At 52.1% G+C, this 18,179-nt stretch overlaps 1 protein-coding gene and 1 long non-coding RNA gene across 12 annotated transcripts in view; one reads left to right on the top strand and one right to left on the bottom strand.

Moving 5' to 3' along the window:
- Positions 1-18,179, top strand: part of PARP4 (poly(ADP-ribose) polymerase family member 4) — a 275,659-nt gene that overhangs the window by 202,588 nt on the left and 54,892 nt on the right. For all 11 annotated transcript variants that reach the window (XM_073662418.1, XM_073662419.1, XM_073662416.1 and 8 more), the window contains 2 exons: positions 790-879; positions 12,742-12,831. In XM_073662418.1, coding sequence (XP_073518519.1) covers positions 790-879; positions 12,742-12,831 — 180 coding nt within the window. The remainder of the gene's footprint in view (positions 1-789; positions 880-12,741; positions 12,832-18,179) is intronic.
- Positions 371-18,072, bottom strand: LOC141194675 (uncharacterized). Its single transcript, XR_012267301.1, has 3 exons — positions 17,884-18,072; positions 12,319-12,497; positions 371-545 (listed from the first exon to the last, which is right to left on the bottom strand). It is a non-coding gene; the product is annotated as an uncharacterized lncRNA (long non-coding RNA).

Here is an 18,179-nt window from a genome sequence, read left to right as displayed (position 1 = left end):
ACAGTGATTTTTTTTTATTCAAAACTACTGTAAGGGACCCAGTAAGGGACACATCGCTTAAATCGTCTGGAATCGGACTCAGATGAGGTAGCATAAACCAATGACCCCTTTAAGGGGGTTAAAAACTTTAGTGATGTCAGTAGGTACAGCCAACCAACTGCTATCTCTTTATATTGTATATACATATGTTTCTGTGTATTATAATAACAGACTTCGATGTTAGATTTGTCTTGATTTTGACTAGAGATGATCAAATCTGACAAGATTCGAATTTGCCAAATTGCTTTTTTACAGAAAAAGACCATTTGCATCAAAGTTATGCTCTGCGAATTGAATAAATGTAGGATTAAAAAAAATAATTCTTACCTCACTGTTCACCTGTCACTGCTCCTACAGCCCGTCGTCCGCTCCTCCGCACCTCTTCTTTTCCCCTTTCCCCGTGTCGAACGTCTCATCACTTCCAAGACTTCTGGCATGTCACTGCTTCTGACATTACTGCTCGCCGTGCCATTACTCCCTTGCTGAGTTGCAAAAATATCCGCAGTCTGGAGAACACAATGTTTTGTAGAATTCGATGAGAATTCATTCCATTTCACTAAATTTGCTTATCTCTGATTGTGACTGTGTTGACCTGGTTTGGCATCAAAATGTCCAGAGTGACCAAACAATGTCCGTGCAAGATCCTGCCGTGCTTTTATATGTATGATTCCTGTAAATACTAACAGATCTGTATAAAGGCATTTATTACACCTACTTATAATGGATATTATTGTATTCACTATACTGCAGGGAGGAGGAAGTTCAGCACTGTTTGGTTCAGCAGCTCAGATCCCAGGATTCCAACGTTTTCATGGTGCCCCCCCACCTCCGCCCCCCCCGGTATGTATATTTGTGTTCACATTGTTTGATACATTTGATTCTCTCATGAATGTACAGTAGCACAATAGCTATAAAAATAACACAAAAGGTGATATTTAGCTAGAACGAAGCAAGCAGAGAAGACCCCACTCCATTCAGGACAGGTCAGAGAGGAACAGTCATGATGGCTCCTTACTCTACATTTATCTACATTAAACCTCATCTGCCAAGTGTTTGTGAAGCGCCCCCTGGGCCGTGGGGTACTCGGTAGCCGGGCCGGTCGTTGCTAGGGGAGATGTCACAGTGGCGGTGACCCAGTCCGTGACCCAGGGCGGTCAATGAAAGGGGTCTTTGGGAAAGGGGATTATAGTTTTTATATAATGTTCGTGACGCCACCTGTGGTATGCGGCTATATGGGGCCGCCGCTGCGGAGCAGATCCTCTGGAGCTGATGTTAATGCAGCAGAGTTGGTTCAGCTCTCCACAGGTAGAGCTAAGCTCCAGGGCGGTGCTGTGATGGTAGATGATGAAGTAACTGTGGTTGTGCAGTGTGGTGCAGGGGATGATGGCGCAGCAATAATTCACAGAGACAGTGGGGTGCAGTCTTCAGGGTTTACTCACAGTTCTCTCTTTGCTCCTGGTTACAACTGCCAGCTTATAACCTCCCAGGTCGTGCTGCGTTCACCGGGCTGGGGTTCAGCAATCCCTCAGGTAATTCCAGAGTGCCTGAGAGAACCCCGTTCTAGATGTCTTTCTCAGCCGTCTTCCTGCGCTGGCTCTCACCCTTCCTGCCCTGCGCCTCGCAAACAGAGTCCCAAGCCGGTATCCTCTGATCTTTTTGGGCAACCTGGAGTTCCCTGGATCCTATGCGGTTACCTTTTTGGCGACTTGAGTGCGGATGCGGCAACTACTCACTGAAAGAGTAGAAGCCTCCGGTTTCTAGTTGAACGTTGTAATTCTCACTAGTTAGGGGCCGGTCCCCTTCTGCGGCTCAATCCCTCCACCGCCTTGTAGATTCGGGCGTACGGGTGGCTTCCAGCACTGCCCGTACCCCTGGGATCCCTTCTTCACTCCTGGAGCCTTTCCTCTGCTCCCGTTCCTTCCTCCTCTGCTTCTCCTGGGCCTCTGTCACTCAGGCCCGCGCTTCCCTGAGCAGAGCTCCCGCAGAGCTCCTGCTCCCAACGCTTCCTCTGACTCAATCTCTCTCTAGAACCTTCCACCCTCTCTTTGCTTTCGCTTCTTACTGAGCTCCCCTGAACTACTTCCTCCACCCACACCCACTACATGGTTCCCCCTACTTTGGTTCCCCCCACTCCAGCCAGGGACAGGGCTCAGCTGAGGAGCAGCGCATCTTGCCCGTCCTGCCTGTCTGGAGTAGTGTAATGTTGGATGCAGGTGTTAGAGACCCGGGCAGCACTCTATCCTTACCTGAGAGTGAGATACCACACCTCTGGGTGAGATGCAGTACCTCTGTGGCAACTGAACCCAAGGGGCGCCACATTTGCCCATTCAGTCATCTTATCCAGATCATTTTATAATATCTTAATGTCAAGATCAGATTTTAATATCCTACATATATACAGTACAGACCAAAAGTTTGGACACACCTTCTCATTTAAAGATTTTTCTGCATTTTCATGACTATGAAAATTGTACATTCACACTGAAGGCATCAAAACGATGAATTAACACATGTGGAATTATATACTTAAACAAAAAAGTGTGAAACAACTGAACATATGTCTTATATTCTAGGTTCTTCAAGGTAGCCACCTTTTGATTTGATGACTGCTTTGCACACTCTTGGCATTTGTAACGGGTCCGGGAGGCGGAACCTCTGAGCTACTATACAAGGGGGCGGCCCTTGTAAGGGAGCGGGTGGCAGTCTCTGGGTGAACGGACAGGGAGTTACGGCAAGTGATCAGGGCAGTCTCTGGGTAAGGGGTAGGTACGACCTGTGATGGCAGAGCCTCCGGGTAGGCTAGCAGGCAGATGGTAGATGTGTGCTCCCAGGTGAGCAAGCGAGAGTCTCTGGAATAGCAGGTGGTCACGGCACGTGACGGCGGAACCTCCGGGCTGGCAGGCAGGTAGGTAACGGAGAAGCGCTCCCAGGTGAGCGGGCAAGAGTCTCTGGAATAGCTGGTGGTCACCGCACGTGACAACGGGACCTCCGGGCTGGCAAGCAGGCAGGTAACGGAGATGCGCTCCCAGGTGAGCGGGCAAGAGTCTCTGAGATAGCTGGTGGTCACAGCACGTGACAACGGAGCCTCCGGGCTGGCAAGCAGGCAGGTAACGGAGATGCGCTCCCAGGTGAGCGGGCAAGAGTCTCTGAGATAGCTGGTGGTCACAGCACGTGACAACGGAGCCTCCGGGCTGGCAAGCAGGCAGATAACGGAGAAGCGCTCCCAGGTGAGCGGGCAAGCTGGTCCATAGACAGACTGACCGGAGTAGTAAGGCAGACCGTCGGACCTCAGGCAGGAATCAGGCAGGTAACTGGCAGGTAACTAGCAGGAAACTGGCAGGAAACTGGCAACGGGACCTGAGGGCTGAAGCACAGGTGAGACACAGGTGCAAACAACATTGCTCGGGCACCTCCATTTTGGAGGAGGTGCCTTATATATGATGAAGTCCTCCGGCCATTGGCCGGGGACTCTTTAGGGCGGCGCGCGCGGCCCCTTTAAGAGGAGGGGAGCGCGCGCGCGCGCGCCCTAAGCACAGGGTCCGGGAAGGAGCGCGCGCTGAGAGCAGAGCAGGAGGAGGACGCCGGGACGGAGCGCGCGCTGACAGCAGAGCGGGGGGAGGAAGCCGGGCACGGAGCAGAGCGGTGAGGGGAGCAGCGTCCCTGCCTAGCAGAGGGCAGGGACGCCGGCACTACAGTACCCCCCCCTTTAGGCCCCCCCTTTTTTAGGCCAGACAGAAATTTAGCTAGGATGAGAGGGGCATGGATGTTCTCCCGGGGCTCCCACGTTCTCTCCTCAGGACCAAACCCCTTCCAATCTACCAGGAAAAAGGTCTTTCCTCTTACCCTTTTGGTGGCAAGAATGTTCTCTACCTCAAACTCGTCCTCAGCAGAAACCGGAGCAGGAGGCGTACCTGTAGATTTGGAAAAAGAGTTAAGCACCACAGGTTTGAGGAGAGACACATGGAAGGAGTTAGGGATCCGTAAGTTGGCCGGGAGTTTCAATTTATAGGCCACCGGGTTGATCTGACTGATGACCTCCAGTGGGCCGATGAACCGAGGCCCTAACTTATAGGAAGGGATCTTGAGCCGGACATATTTGGACGAGAGCCAGACTTTATCCCCAGGGCGGAATTGAGGAGGGTCCAGACGTTTTTTGTCAGCGTGTCTTTTCATACGCTCGGATGACAGAAGGAGTGCGGACCGGGTACTCTCCCATATGGAGGAAAATTTGTTAACAAGAGATTCCGCAGCCGGATTGTCCGCCGAGGTGGAGACGGGAAACGGGATCCGAGGATGCTGACCGTAGACTACAAAAAACGGGGATTTGGAGGAAGACTCGCTCTCGTGATTGTTGTACGAGAATTCGGCCCATGGCAGGAGATCCACCCAGTCAGAATGGTGGGCATTAACGAAGTGCCGAAGGTAACTGGTCAGGTTCTGATTGATCCGCTCCACTTGCCCATTAGACTGTGGATGGTAAGCGGAGGAGAAGTCCAGGGTGACGTCCAGCAATTTACAAGTGGCTCTCCAGAAACGGGAAGTGAACTGTACCCCACGATCCGACACGATGTGACGGGGCAGGCCATGAAGACGGAAGATGTGGCGGATAAAGTCTTTAGCCAGCTCGGGTGCAGACGGAAGACCTGGCAGTGGAATTAAGTGAGCCATCTTGGAGAAGCGGTCAGCGACCACCCAAATGACCGTACAACCGGCAGAGACGGGCAGATCAGTAATGAAGTCCATCGCTATATGCTGCCAGGGGGCAGCAGGTACTGGCAGAGGTAGGAGGCGGCCGGCCGGCAGGTGTCTCGGAACTTTGTTGCGGGCGCAGGACACACAGGCAGAAACAAAGTCTATTACATCCTTGTGCAGGTTTGGCCACCAGTAGTGCCGGGTAATAAGCTGGAGGGTCTTTTTCTGACCGGCGTGGCCAGCTAGTTTAGACGAATGACCCCAGTGTAGGATCTTCTCCCGATCAGGTACTGGTACGAACGTCTTACCAGGAGGAAGACGATTTAGACTCACGGGAGCCACCTGCATTACTCTGGCGGGATCGATGATATGTTTCGGATCCTCCTCGAGATCAGACACCAGAAAGGATCGAGACAAGGCGTCCGCCTTGACGTTTTTGTCAGCCGGGCGAAAATGAAGGACAAAATCAAAACGAGCAAAAAACAAGGACCACCGGGCTTGGCGCGGGTTAAGTCTCTGGGCATGCTGGAGGTAAGCCAAGTTCTTGTGGTCAGTGTAAATTATTACCGGGTGAAGAGCCCCCTCGAGCAGGTAACGCCACTCCTCCAATGCCAGTTTGATGGCCAATAACTCTCGGTCTCCTATGGAATAGTTGCGCTCAGAGGAGGAGAAGAGTTTAGAGAAGAAGCCACAAGTTACCATCCTCCCGGAAGAAGATTTTTGAGTAAGTACCGCTCCGGCTCCAGAGGAGGAGGCGTCAACTTCCAGGAAGAACTGCTTGTTGCCATCTGGGCGATGCAGCACCGGGGCGGAAGAGAAGGCCTGTTTAAGGGAAAGAAAGGCCTCCTCTGCTTCGGGTGGCCACTCTTTGGGATTAGTACCTTTACGGGTGAGCGCAGAAATTGGGGCCGTCCGGGAAGAGAAGTGTGGTATGAAGAGGCGGTAGTAGTTGGCGAAGCCCAGGAATCGCTGAATGGCCTTCAACCCCTCCGGTCGGGGCCATTTCTCGATGGCAGACAGTTTCTCAGGATCCATTTGTAGGCCGGTCTGAGAGATAATGTAGCCCAGAAACGGAAGCGAGGTCTGCTCAAAGAGGCACTTCTCAAATTTAGCGTAGAGATGGTTCTGCCTTAGCCTGAGCAGGACCTGACGAACGTCCCTCCGGTGAGTCTGGAGATCCGGAGAGAAGACCAAGATGTCGTCCAGGTACACCACTACGCAGGAGTAGAGAAGGTCCCGGAAGATGTCATTGACCAACTCTTGAAAGACGGCAGGAGCGTTACAGAGACCAAAGGGCATTACCAGGTATTCATAGTGGCCGTCCCGGGTGTTGAATGCCGTCTTCCATTCATCCCCCTGACGAATACGAACCAGGTTGTACGCCCCACGAAGGTCCAGTTTGGTGAAGATCCTAGCCCCCCTCAGACGATCAAATAATTCTGGAATGAGCGGAAGGGGGTACTTATTCTTCACCGTGATCAGGTTTAGGCCTCTATAGTCTATACAGGGACGGAGAGAGCCGTCCTTCTTTTTGACGAAAAAGAAGCCTGCTCCCGCCGGGGAGGTAGATTTCCGGATGAATCCTCTGGCCAGATTCTCCTCAATATATTCGGACATTGACCGGGTCTCAGCAGCGGATAAAGGATAGATACGCCCACGGGGAGGAGTAGTACCGGGTAGCAGATCGATGGGACAGTCGTATGGTCTATGTGGTGGTAATGTCTCTGCCTCCTTTTTATTAAAGACATCTGCATAAGACCAATAAGGAATCGGAAGTCCAGGTAGATTAGCTGGGGTAGGAGAGGGACGGACGGGATGGACGGGAACCAGGCAGGTTTTATGACAGTCTTGTCCCCAGCGAAGGACCTCTCCGGTTTGCCAGTCTAGCACGGGTGCATGTCTCTGGAGCCAGGGCAGACCTAGCAAGAGGGCGTGAGAGAGTCCAGGCAGAACATGAAAGAAGATACTTTCAGAATGCAGCATTCCCACCTGCAGGGTAATGGATTCGGTGATGAGTTGAATGGGGCGAGGTAAGAGGCCCCCATCCACGGCAGCGACAGACAAGGGTACAGCCAGAGGTTTGGTGGGGATGCGGTATTTCTCAACCAGGGACTGTGAAATAAGGTTCCCGGCTGCTCCAGAGTCAAGTTGGGCTAGTTCGAAATAACGGTTCTCCCCGTAGATGATCGAAACTGACAACAGCAGGGATGGAGAGGATTTATTCTTGTTTAGGTGGACCTCTCTGAGCGAACCTAGACACAGGCGTTTCCCGACCTCTCCGGGCAGGCACGGATCCGGTGCTCCTTACTGCCACAGTAGAAGCAGCTCCCCTCGGCACGGCGTGAGTCCTGACGGGTTTTGACCATCTTGGTCTGGTCGACCTGCATAGGCTCAGGAGAATGTACCTGGGGAGAGATGGAGGGAATGACGGGTTTCTGGAAAGTAGGAGCTAAACGTGGAATCCTTCTCTCACGGGTGACCTCTTTGGCACGCTCCTGGAACCGTAGGTCAATCCGGGTGGCAAGAGTTATTAAGTCATCGAGAGTGGTAGGAATGTCCCGACCGGCAAGTTCATCTTTAATACGGCCGGACAGACCCTCCCAGAAGACGGAAACCAGAGCGTCGTTATCCCAGGCCAGCTCCGAGGCAAGGGTACGGAACCGTATGGCATATTGGCCCACGGTGAGACTCCCCTGACGGAGGCGAAGCAACGATGATGCAGATGAGGTCTTCCGTCCGGGTTCGTCGAAGACTTTCCGGAAAGCCGTGAGAAAAGCAGGCAAGTTGGACACCAGGGGGTCTCCTCTCTCCCATAGAGGATTCAGCCAGGCCAGGGCCTCCCCGGTGAGATGGGACATGATGAAGGCAATTTTGGCCCGGTCGGAGTTAAACTGGTAGGACAAAAGTTCAAAGTGCAGGGTGCACTGATTTAAGAAGCCCCGAGCCTGGACGGGGTCGCCTCCGAAGCGAGGAGGTGCAGAAAGCCGGGGTCCGGGGTAGGATACCATAGTATTAGTGGGCAGCGGAGCTGCCGGATTGCAAGATATGGCACTGGCGGAGGTTGTTGGTGGATCAGACAGAGTGTTCAGGCGAGTATTAACATTCCGCAGGTGACCCAGGATGGCCTCCTGTTGGGACCTCTGACGGGACAGTTCAAGACAGAGGTCCGAGAGCGAGGGAGCTTGGGTGCCACCGGGTTCCATGGCCCGAGCAAACTGTAACGGGTCCGGAAGGCGGAACCTCTGAGCTACTATACAAGGGGGCGGCCCTTGTAAGGGAGCGGGTGGCAGTCTCTGGGTGAACGGACAGGGAGTTACGGCAAGTGATCAGGGCAGTCTCTGGGTAAGGGGTAGGTACGACCTGTGATGGCAGAGCCTCCGGGTAGGCTAGCAGGCAGATGGTAGATGTGTGCTCCCAGGTGAGCAAGCGAGAGTCTCTGGAATAGCAGGTGGTCAAGGCACGTGACGGCGGAACCTCCGGGCTGGCAGGCAGGTAGGTAACGGAGAAGCGCTCCCAGGTGAGCGGGCAAGAGTCTCTGGAATAGCTGGTGGTCACCGCACGTGACAACGGGACCTCCGGGCTGGCAAGCAGGCAGGTAACGGAGATGCGCTCCCAGGTGAGCGGGCAAGAGTCTCTGAGATAGCTGGTGGTCACAGCACGTGACAACGGAGCCTCCGGGCTGGCAAGCAGGCAGGTAACGGAGATGCGCTCCCAGGTGAGCGGGCAAGAGTCTCTGAGATAGCTGGTGGTCACAGCACGTGACAACGGAGCCTCCGGGCTGGCAAGCAGGCAGATAACGGAGAAGCGCTCCCAGGTGAGCGGGCAAGCTGGTCCATAGACAGACTGACCGGAGTAGTAAGGCAGACCGTCGGACCTCAGGCAGGCAGACAGGTAACAAGTATTCAGGCAGGAATCAGGCAGGTAACTGGCAGGTAACTAGCAGGAAACTGGCAGGAAACTGGCAACGGGACCTGAGGGCTGAAGCACAGGTGAGACACAGGTGCAAACAACATTGCTCGGGCACCTCCATTTTGGAGGAGGTGCCTTATATATGATGAAGTCCTCCGGCCATTGGCCGGGGACTCTTTAGGGCGGCGCGCGCGGCCCCTTTAAGAGGAGGGGAGCGCGCGCGCGCGCGCCCTAAGCACAGGGGCCGGGAAGGAGCGCGCGCTGAGAGCAGAGCAGGAGGAGGACGCCGGGACGGAGCGCGCGCTGACAGCAGAGCGGGGGGAGGAAGCCGGGCACGAAGCAGAGCGGTGAGGGGAGCAGCGTCCCTGCCTAGCAGAGGGCAGGGACGCCGGCACTACAGCATTCTCTTGATGAGCTTCAAGAGGTAGTCACAGGAAATGGTTTTCACTTCACAGATGTGCCCTGTCAGGTTTAATAAGTGGGATTTCTTGCCTTATAAATGGGGTTGGGACCATCAGTTGTGTTGTGCAGAAGTCTGGTGGATACACAGCTGATAGTCCAACTGAATAGACTGTTAGAATTTGTATTATGGCAAGAAAAAAGCAGCTAAGTAAAGAAAAATGAGTGGCCATCATTAATTAAGAAATGAAGGTCAGTCAGTGCGAAAAATTGGGCAAACTTTGAAAGTGTCCCCAAGTGCAGTTGCAAAAACCATCAAGCGTTACAAAGAAACTGGCTCACATGAGGACCGCCCCAGGAAAGGAAGACCAAGAGTCACCTCTGCTTCTAAGGATAATTTTATCCGAGTCACCAGCCTCAGAAATCGCAGGTTAACAGCAGCTCAGATTAGAGACCAGGTCAATGCCACACAGAGTTCTAGCAGCAGACACATCTCTTCAACAACTGTTAAGAGAAGACTTTGTGCAGCAGGCCTTCATGGTAAAATAGCTGCTAGGAAACCACTGCTAAGGACAGGCAACAAGCAGAAGAGACGTGTTTGGGCTAAAGAACACAAGGAATGGACATTAGACCAGTGGAAATCTGTGCTTTGGTCCGATGAGTCCAAATTTGAGATCTTTTGTTCCAACCACCATGTCTTTGTGCGACGCAGAAAAGGTGAACGGATGGACTCTACATGCCTGGTTCCCACCGTGAAGCATGGAGGAGGAGGTGTGATGGTGTGGGGGTGCTTTGCTGGTGACACTGTTGGGGGATTTATTCAAAATTGAAGGCATACTGAACCAGAAGTATATAATTCCACATGTGTTAATTCATAGTTTTGATGCCTTCAGTGTGAAGGTACAATTTTCATACTCATGAAAATACAGAAAAATATTTAAATGAGAAGGTGTGTCCAAAATTTTGGTCTGTACTGTATATGTAGAAAACTGTCAATCACCATCAGGGGTGCGGCTAGATTGAATTTCTCACTGAGAAGACTAGAGCTGCAGCAGAGAAAACAGTGATTTTTTTTTATTCAAAACTACTGTAAGGGGCCCAGTGTAACATACCTGGTGGCGGGCTTGCATGGTGCAGCATCTCTCACTATGCAAGGTCGCAAACTTGATGTTCAGTCCAGTCTGCAAGCCTGGCTTCTATTAATGCTGTCTGTTTGTCTCTGTTCTGACTGCTTAGGGCGGCGGCCCGGTTACTTTCTGTTTCTTGTAGCTGCTGTGGGCACACCCCTAATGCGTCCTCAGCCTATTGCTGTCTATCACTGGATCTATCACCTGGAAGCTGATGCCTGAGCAACTCTAACATTCAGTGTGCTCCTTGACTCTGAATGTGCCAGGTCCTGTCTGAACTATCTCCTAGCCTGTTGTCTGTCCGCCTTCCTGGAGGCTGTATTTCCAGGCCAGTCTGAACACGCTCCTAGCCTGTTCGTCCCGGCTTCTAGGGGCCGCATACCTAGATCTGTTATCTGTGTTTTCTTGCCTGTCTGTCTGCCTTCCTGGAGGCTGTATTTCCAGGCCAGTCTGAACACGCTCCTAGCCTGTTCGTCCCGCCTTCTAGGGGCCGCATACCTAGACCCGCTCCTGTATCTCGCTGCAGTGTCAGTTCTTGTCTGAACACTCTCCTAGCCTGTTACCTGTTTTTCTCTGTGTCCGTACCTTCCCTTTTCCTGCAGAGTCTGAACCTGCACCTAACTCCTACTCGTTGTCGCTGTACTTCTGTTTGTGAGTTTAGAGTCCACTCGCTACTTCATTGCAAGTATCTTGTGTGTATCTGGTTCTGCCTTTCCCTTCCAGTCTTTTCCGTGTGAACAGAGCTCTGTCCCCTCTGCTCTGCCTTGCTCACCGCTCCGGCGGTTTCTGCCCGCTCTGCCTTGCTCACCGCTCCTGCGGTTTCTCTCTGCTCTGCCTTGCTCACCGCTCCTGCGGTTTCTCTCTGCTCTGCCTTGCTCACTGCTCCGGCGGTTCCTGTCTGCTCTGCCTTGCTCACCGCTCCGGCGGTTCCTGCCTGCTCTCCCTTGCTCACCGCTCCAGCGGTTCCTGCCTGCTCTGCCTTGCTCACCGCTCCGGCAGTTCCTGCCTGCTCTGCCTTGCTCACCGCTCCGGCGGTTCCAGCCTGCTCTGCCTTGCTCACCGCTCCGGAGGTTCCTGCCTGCTCTGCCTTGCCCACCGCTCCGGCGGTTCCTGCCTGCTCTGCCTTGCTCACCGCTTCGGCGGTTCCTGCCTGCTCTGCCTTGCTCACCGCTCCGGCGGTCCCTGCCTGCTCTGCCTTGCTCACCGCTCCGGCGGTTCCTGCCTGCTCTGCCTTGCTCACCTCTCTCGTGCGGTTTCTCCCTGCTCTGCTTGCTCACCTCTCCGGCGGTACCTCTCTGCTCTGCCTTGCCCACCTCTCCAGCGGTTCCTCTCTGCTCTGCTTGTCTACTGCATCTGCGTTTCTGTTCCTAAATCCCAGTCTGTAATGGACCCTATCCAGCCTGTGCTCCAACCTGCTAGTACCTCCCCGTCTGCACGCCAGACGTACTTGTCAGTACCCTCCTGTCTGCACTCCAGCCGTGCCTGCCAGTATCCTCCTGTCTGCACTCCAGCCGTGCCTGCCAGTGCCCACCTGTCTGCATGCCAGCCGTGCCTGCCAGTACCCACCTGTCTGTGTGCCAGCCTAACCTGCCTGTTCCTGCATTCCCCGGTGTGGGTCAACAGCCGTGTCCGGGGTCTGGACTGGAGTAGCACCTGGTCCCTCTGCTCGGTTCCTCCCTGGTGCATGGCGTCGTTAGCCATCGTGCGACCTTGGTCGGATCGGGTAGATACTTAGTTACGCCCCTCCAGGCACTCTCCAGTTCATGGCACAGTGGAATCACTAAATCACGCACACGCCAGTCAGCCCGGGCGTGTGCATAACACCCAGTAAGTGACACATCGCTTAAATCGGCTGGAATCGGACTCAGATGAGGTAGCATAAACCAATGACCCCTTTAAGGGGGTTAAAAACTTTAGTGATGTAAGTAGGTACAGCCAACCAACTGCTATCGCTTTATATTGTATATACATATGTTTCTGTGTATTATAATAACAGACTTCGATGTTAGATTTGTCTTGATTTTGACTAGAGATGATCAAATCTGACAAGATTCGAATTTGCCAAATTGCTTTTTTACAGAAAAAGACCATTTGCATCAAAGTTATGCTCTGCGAATTGAATAAATGTAGGATTAAAAAAAATAATTCTTACCTCACTGTTCACCTGTCACTGCTCCTACAGCCCGTCGTCCGCTCCTCCGCACCTCTTCTTTTCCCCTTTCCCCGTGTCGAACGTCTCATCACTTCCAAGACTTCTGGCATGTCACTGCTTCTGACATTACTGCTCGCCGTGCCATTACTCCCTTGCTGAGTTGCAAAAATATCCGCAGTCTGGAGAACACAATGTTTTGTAGAATTCGATGAGAATTCATTCCATTTCACTAAATTTGCTTATCTCTGATTGTGACTGTGTTGACCTGGTTTGGCATCAAAATGTCCAGAGTGACCAAACAATGTCCGTGCAAGATCCTGCCGTGCTTTTATATGTATGATTCCTGTAAATACTAACAGATCTGTATAAAGGCATTTATTACACCTACTTATAATGGATATTATTGTATTCACTATACTGCAGGGAGGAGGAAGTTCAGCACTGTTTGGTTCAGCAGCTCAGATCCCAGGATTCCAACGTTTTCATGGTGCCCCCCCACCTCCGCCCCCCCCGGTATGTATATTTGTGTTCACATTGTTTGATACATTTGATTCTCTCATGAATGTACAGTAGCACAATAGCTATAAAAATAACACAAAAGGTGATATTTAGCTAGAACGAAGCGAGCAGAGAAGACCCCACTCCATTCAGGACAGGTCAGAGAGGAACAGTCATGATGGCTCCTTACTCTACATTTATCTACATTAAACCTCATCTGCCAAGTGTTTGTGAAGCGCCCCCTGGGCCGTGGGGTACTCGGTAGCCGGGCCGGTCGTTGCTAGGGGAGATGTCACAGTGGCGGTGACCCAGGGCGGTCAATGAAAGGGGTCTTTGGGAAAGGGGATTATAATTTTTATATAATGTTCGTGATGCCACCTGTGGTATGCGGCTATATGGGGCCGCCGCTGCGGAGCAGATCCTCTGGAGCTGATGTTAATGCAGCAGAGTTAGTTCAGCTCTCCACAGGTAGAGCTAAGCTCCAGGGGGGTGCTGTGATGGTAGATGATGAAGTAACTGTGGTTGTGCAGTGTGGTGCAGGGGATGATGGCGCAGCAATAATTCACAGAGACAGTGGGGTGCAGTCTTCAGGGTTTACTCACAGTTCTCTCTTTGCTCGTGGTTACAACTGCCAGCTTATAACCTCCCAGGTCGTGCTGCGTTCACCGGGCTGGGGTTCAGCAATCCCTCAGGTAATTCCAGAGTGCCTGACAGGACCCCGTTCTAGATGTCTTTCTCAGCCGTCTTCCTGCGCTGGCTCTCACCCTTCCTGCCCTGCGCCTCGCAAACAGAGTCCTAAGCCGGTATCCCCGGATCTTTTTGGGCAACCTGGAGTTCCCTGGATCCTATGCGGTTACCTTTTTGGCGACTTGAGTGCGGATGCGGCAACTACTCACTGAAAGAGTAGAAGCCTCCGGTTTCTAGTTGAACGTTGTAATTCTCACTAGTTAGGGGCCGGTCCCCTTCTGTGGCTCAATCCCTCCACCGCCTTGTAGATTCGGGCGTACGGGTGGCTTCCAGCACTGCCCGTACCCCTGGGATCCCTTCTTCACTCCTGGAGCCTTTCCTCTGCTCCCGTTCCTTCCTCCTCTGCTTCTCCTGGGCCTCTGTCACTCAGGCCCGCGCTTCCCTGAGCAGAGCTCCCGCAGAGCTCCTGCTCCCAACGCTTCCTCTGACTCAATCTCTCTCTAGAACCTTCCACCCTCTCTTTGCTTTCGCTTCTTACTGAGCTCCCCTGAACTACTTCCTCCACCCACACCCACTACATGGTTCCCCCTACTTTGGTTCCCCCCACTCCAGCCAGGGACAGGGCTCAGCTGAGGAGCAGCGCATCTTGCCCGTCCTGCCTGTCTGGAGTAGTGTAATGTTGGATGCAGGTGTTAGAGACCCGGGCAGCACTCTATCCTTACCTGAGAGTGAGATACCACACCTCTGGGTGAGATGCAGTACCTCTGTGGCAACTGAACCCGCAGGGGCGCCACATTTGCCCATTCAGTCATCTTATCCAGATCATTTTATAATATCTTAATGTCAAGATCAGATTTTAATATCCTACATATATACAGTACAGACCAAAAGTTTGGACACACCTTCTCATTTAAAGATTTTTCTGCATTTTCATGACTATGAAAATTGTACATTCACACTGAAGGCATCAAAACGATGAATTAACACATGTGGAATTATATACTTAAACAAAAAAGTGTGAAACAACTGAACATATGTCTTATATTCTAGGTTCTTCAAGGTAGCCACCTTTTGATTTGATGACTGCTTTGCACACTCTTGGCATTCTCTTGATGAGCTTCAAGAGGTAGTCACAGGAAATGGTTTTCACTTCACAGATGTGCCCTGTCAGGTTTAATAAGTGGGATTTCTTGCCTTATAAATGGGGTTGGGACCATCAGTTGTGTTGTGCAGAAGTCTGGTGGATACACAGCTGATAGTCCAACTGAATAGACTGTTAGAATTTGTATTATGGCAAGAAAAAAGCAGCTAAGTAAAGAAAAATGAGTGGCCATCATTAATTAAGAAATGAAGGTCAGTCAGTGCGAAAAATTGGGCAAACTTTGAAAGTGTCCCCAAGTGCAGTTGCAAAAACCATCAAGCGTTACAAAGAAACTGGCTCACATGAGGACCGCCCCAGGAAAGGAAGACCAAGAGTCACCTCTGCTTCTAAGGATAATTTTATCCGAGTCACCAGCCTCAGAAATCGCAGGTTAACAGCAGCTCAGATTAGAGACCAGGTCAATGCCACACAGAGTTCTAGCAGCAGACACATCTCTTCAACAACTGTTAAGAGAAGACTTTGTGCAGCAGGCCTTCATGGTAAAATAGCTGCTAGGAAACCACTGCTAAGGACAGGCAACAAGCAGAAGAGACGTGTTTGGGCTAAAGAACACAAGGAATGGACATTAGGCCAGTGGAAATCTGTGCTTTGGTCCGATGAGTCCAAATTTGAGATCTTTTGTTCCAACCACCATGTCTTTGTGCGACGCAGAAAAGGTGAACGGATGGACTCTACATGCCTGGTTCCCACCGTGAAGCATGGAGGAGGAGGTGTGATGGTGTGGGGGTGCTTTGCTGGTGACACTGTTGGGGGATTTATTCAAAATTGAAGGCATACTGAACCAGAAGTATATAATTCCACATGTGTTAATTCATAGTTTTGATGCCTTCAGTGTGAAGGTACAATTTTCATACTCATGAAAATACAGAAAAATATTTAAATGAGAAGGTGTGTCCAAAATTTTGGTCTGTACTGTATATGTAGAAAACTGTCAATCACCATCAGGGGTGCGGCTAGATTGAATTTCTCACTGAGAAGACTAGAGCTGCAGCAGAGAAAACAGTGATTTTTTTTTATTCAAAACTACTGTAAGGGGCCCAGTGTAACATACCTGGTGGCGGGCTTGCATGGTGCAGCATCTCTCACTATGCAAGGTCGCAAACTTGATGTTCAGTCCAGTCTGCAAGCCTGGCTTCTATTAATGCTGTCTGTTTGTCTCTGTTCTGACTGCTTAGGGCGGCGGCCCGGTTACTTTCTGTTTCTTGTAGCTGCTGTGGGCACACCCCTAATGCGTCCTCAGCCTATTGCTGTCTATCACTGGATCTATCACCTGGAAGCTGATGCCTGAGCAACTCTAACATTCAGTGTGCTCCTTGACTCTGAATGTGCCAGGTCCTGTCTGAACTATCTCCTAGCCTGTTGTCTGTCCGCCTTCCTGGAGGCTGTATTTCCAGGCCAGTCTGAACACGCTCCTAGCCTGTTCGTCCCGGCTTCTAGGGGCCGCATACCTAGATCTGTTATCTGTGTTTTCTTGCCTGTCTGTCTGCCTTCCTGGAGGCTGTATTTCCAGGCCAGTCTGAACACGCTCCTAGCCTGTTCGTCCCGCCTTCTAGGGGCCGCATACCTAGACCCGCTCCTGTATCTCGCTGCAGTGTCAGTTCTTGTCTGAACACTCTCCTAGCCTGTTACCTGTTTTTCTCTGTGTCCGTACCTTCCCTTTTCCTGCAGAGTCTGAACCTGCACCTAACTCCTACTCGTTGTCGCTGTACTTCTGTTTGTGAGTTTAGAGTCCACTCGCTACTTCATTGCAAGTATCTTGTGTGTATCTGGTTCTGCCTTTCCCTTCCAGTCTTTTCCGTGTGAACAGAGCTCTGTCCCCTCTGCTCTGCCTTGCTCACCGCTCCGGCGGTTTCTGCCCGCTCTGCCTTGCTCACCGCTCCTGCGGTTTCTCTCTGCTCTGCCTTGCTCACCGCTCCTGCGGTTTCTCTCTGCTCTGCCTTGCTCACTGCTCCGGCGGTTCCTGTCTGCTCTGCCTTGCTCACCGCTCCGGCGGTTCCTGCCTGCTCTCCCTTGCTCACCGCTCCAGCGGTTCCTGCCTGCTCTGCCTTGCTCACCGCTCCGGCAGTTCCTGCCTGCTCTGCCTTGCTCACCGCTCCGGCGGTTCCAGCCTGCTCTGCCTTGCTCACCGCTCCGGAGGTTCCTGCCTGCTCTGCCTTGCCCACCGCTCCGGCGGTTCCTGCCTGCTCTGCCTTGCTCACCGCTTTGGCGGTTCCTGCCTGCTCTGCCTTGCTCACCGCTCCGGCGGTCCCTGCCTGCTCTGCCTTGCTCACCGCTCCGGCGGTTCCTGCCTGCTCTGCCTTGCTCACCTCTCTCGTGCGGTTTCTCCCTGCTCTGCTTGCTCACCTCTCCGGCGGTACCTCTCTGCTCTGCCTTGCCCACCTCTCCAGCGGTTCCTCTCTGCTCTGCTTGTCTACTGCATCTGCGTTTCTGTTCCTAAATCCCAGTCTGTAATGGACCCTATCCAGCCTGTGCTCCAACCTGCTAGTACCTCCCCGTCTGCACGCCAGACGTACTTGTCAGTACCCTCCTGTCTGCACTCCAGCCGTGCCTGCCAGTATCCTCCTGTCTGCACTCCAGCCGTGCCTGCCAGTGCCCACCTGTCTGCATGCCAGCCGTGCCTGCCAGTACCCACCTGTCTGTGTGCCAGCCTAACCTGCCTGTTCCTGCATTCCCCGGTGTGGGTCAACAGCCGTGTCCGGGGTCTGGACTGGAGTAGCACCTGGTCCCTCTGCTCGGTTCCTCCCTGGTGCATGGCGTCGTTAGCCATCGTGCGACCTTGGTCGGATCGGGTAGATACTTAGTTACGCCCCTCCAGGCACTCTCCAGTTCATGGCACAGTGGAATCACTAAATCACGCACACGCCAGTCAGCCCGGGCGTGTGCATAACACCCAGTAAGTGACACATCGCTTAAATCGGCTGGAATCGGACTCAGATGAGGTAGCATAAACCAATGACCCCTTTAAGGGGGTTAAAAACTTTAGTGATGTAAGTAGGTACAGCCAACCAACTGCTATCGCTTTATATTGTATATACATATGTTTCTGTGTATTATAATAACAGACTTCGATGTTAGATTTGTCTTGATTTTGACTAGAGATGATCAAATCTGACAAGATTCGAATTTGCCAAATTGCTTTTTTACAGAAAAAGACCATTTGCATCAAAGTTATGCTCTGCGAATTGAATAAATGTAGGATTAAAAAAAATAATTCTTACCTCACTGTTCACCTGTCACTGCTCCTACAGCCCGTCGTCCGCTCCTCCGCACCTCTTCTTTTCCCCTTTCCCCGTGTCGAACGTCTCATCACTTCCAAGACTTCTGGCATGTCACTGCTTCTGACATTACTGCTCGCCGTGCCATTACTCCCTTGCTGAGTTGCAAAAATATCCGCAGTCTGGAGAACACAATGTTTTGTAGAATTCGATGAGAATTCATTCCATTTCACTAAATTTGCTTATCTCTGATTGTGACTGTGTTGACCTGGTTTGGCATCAAAATGTCCAGAGTGACC

The sequence above is a fragment of the Phyllobates terribilis genome, unplaced genomic scaffold (assembly GCF_046119375.1).
Source record: "Phyllobates terribilis strain yellow unplaced genomic scaffold, ASM4611937v1 Scaffold_2__4_contigs__length_985480577, whole genome shotgun sequence".
In the NCBI taxonomy this organism is placed as follows: Eukaryota; Metazoa; Chordata; class Amphibia; order Anura; family Dendrobatidae; genus Phyllobates; species Phyllobates terribilis.
This window is presented reverse-complemented; position numbering and strand designations above follow the sequence as displayed.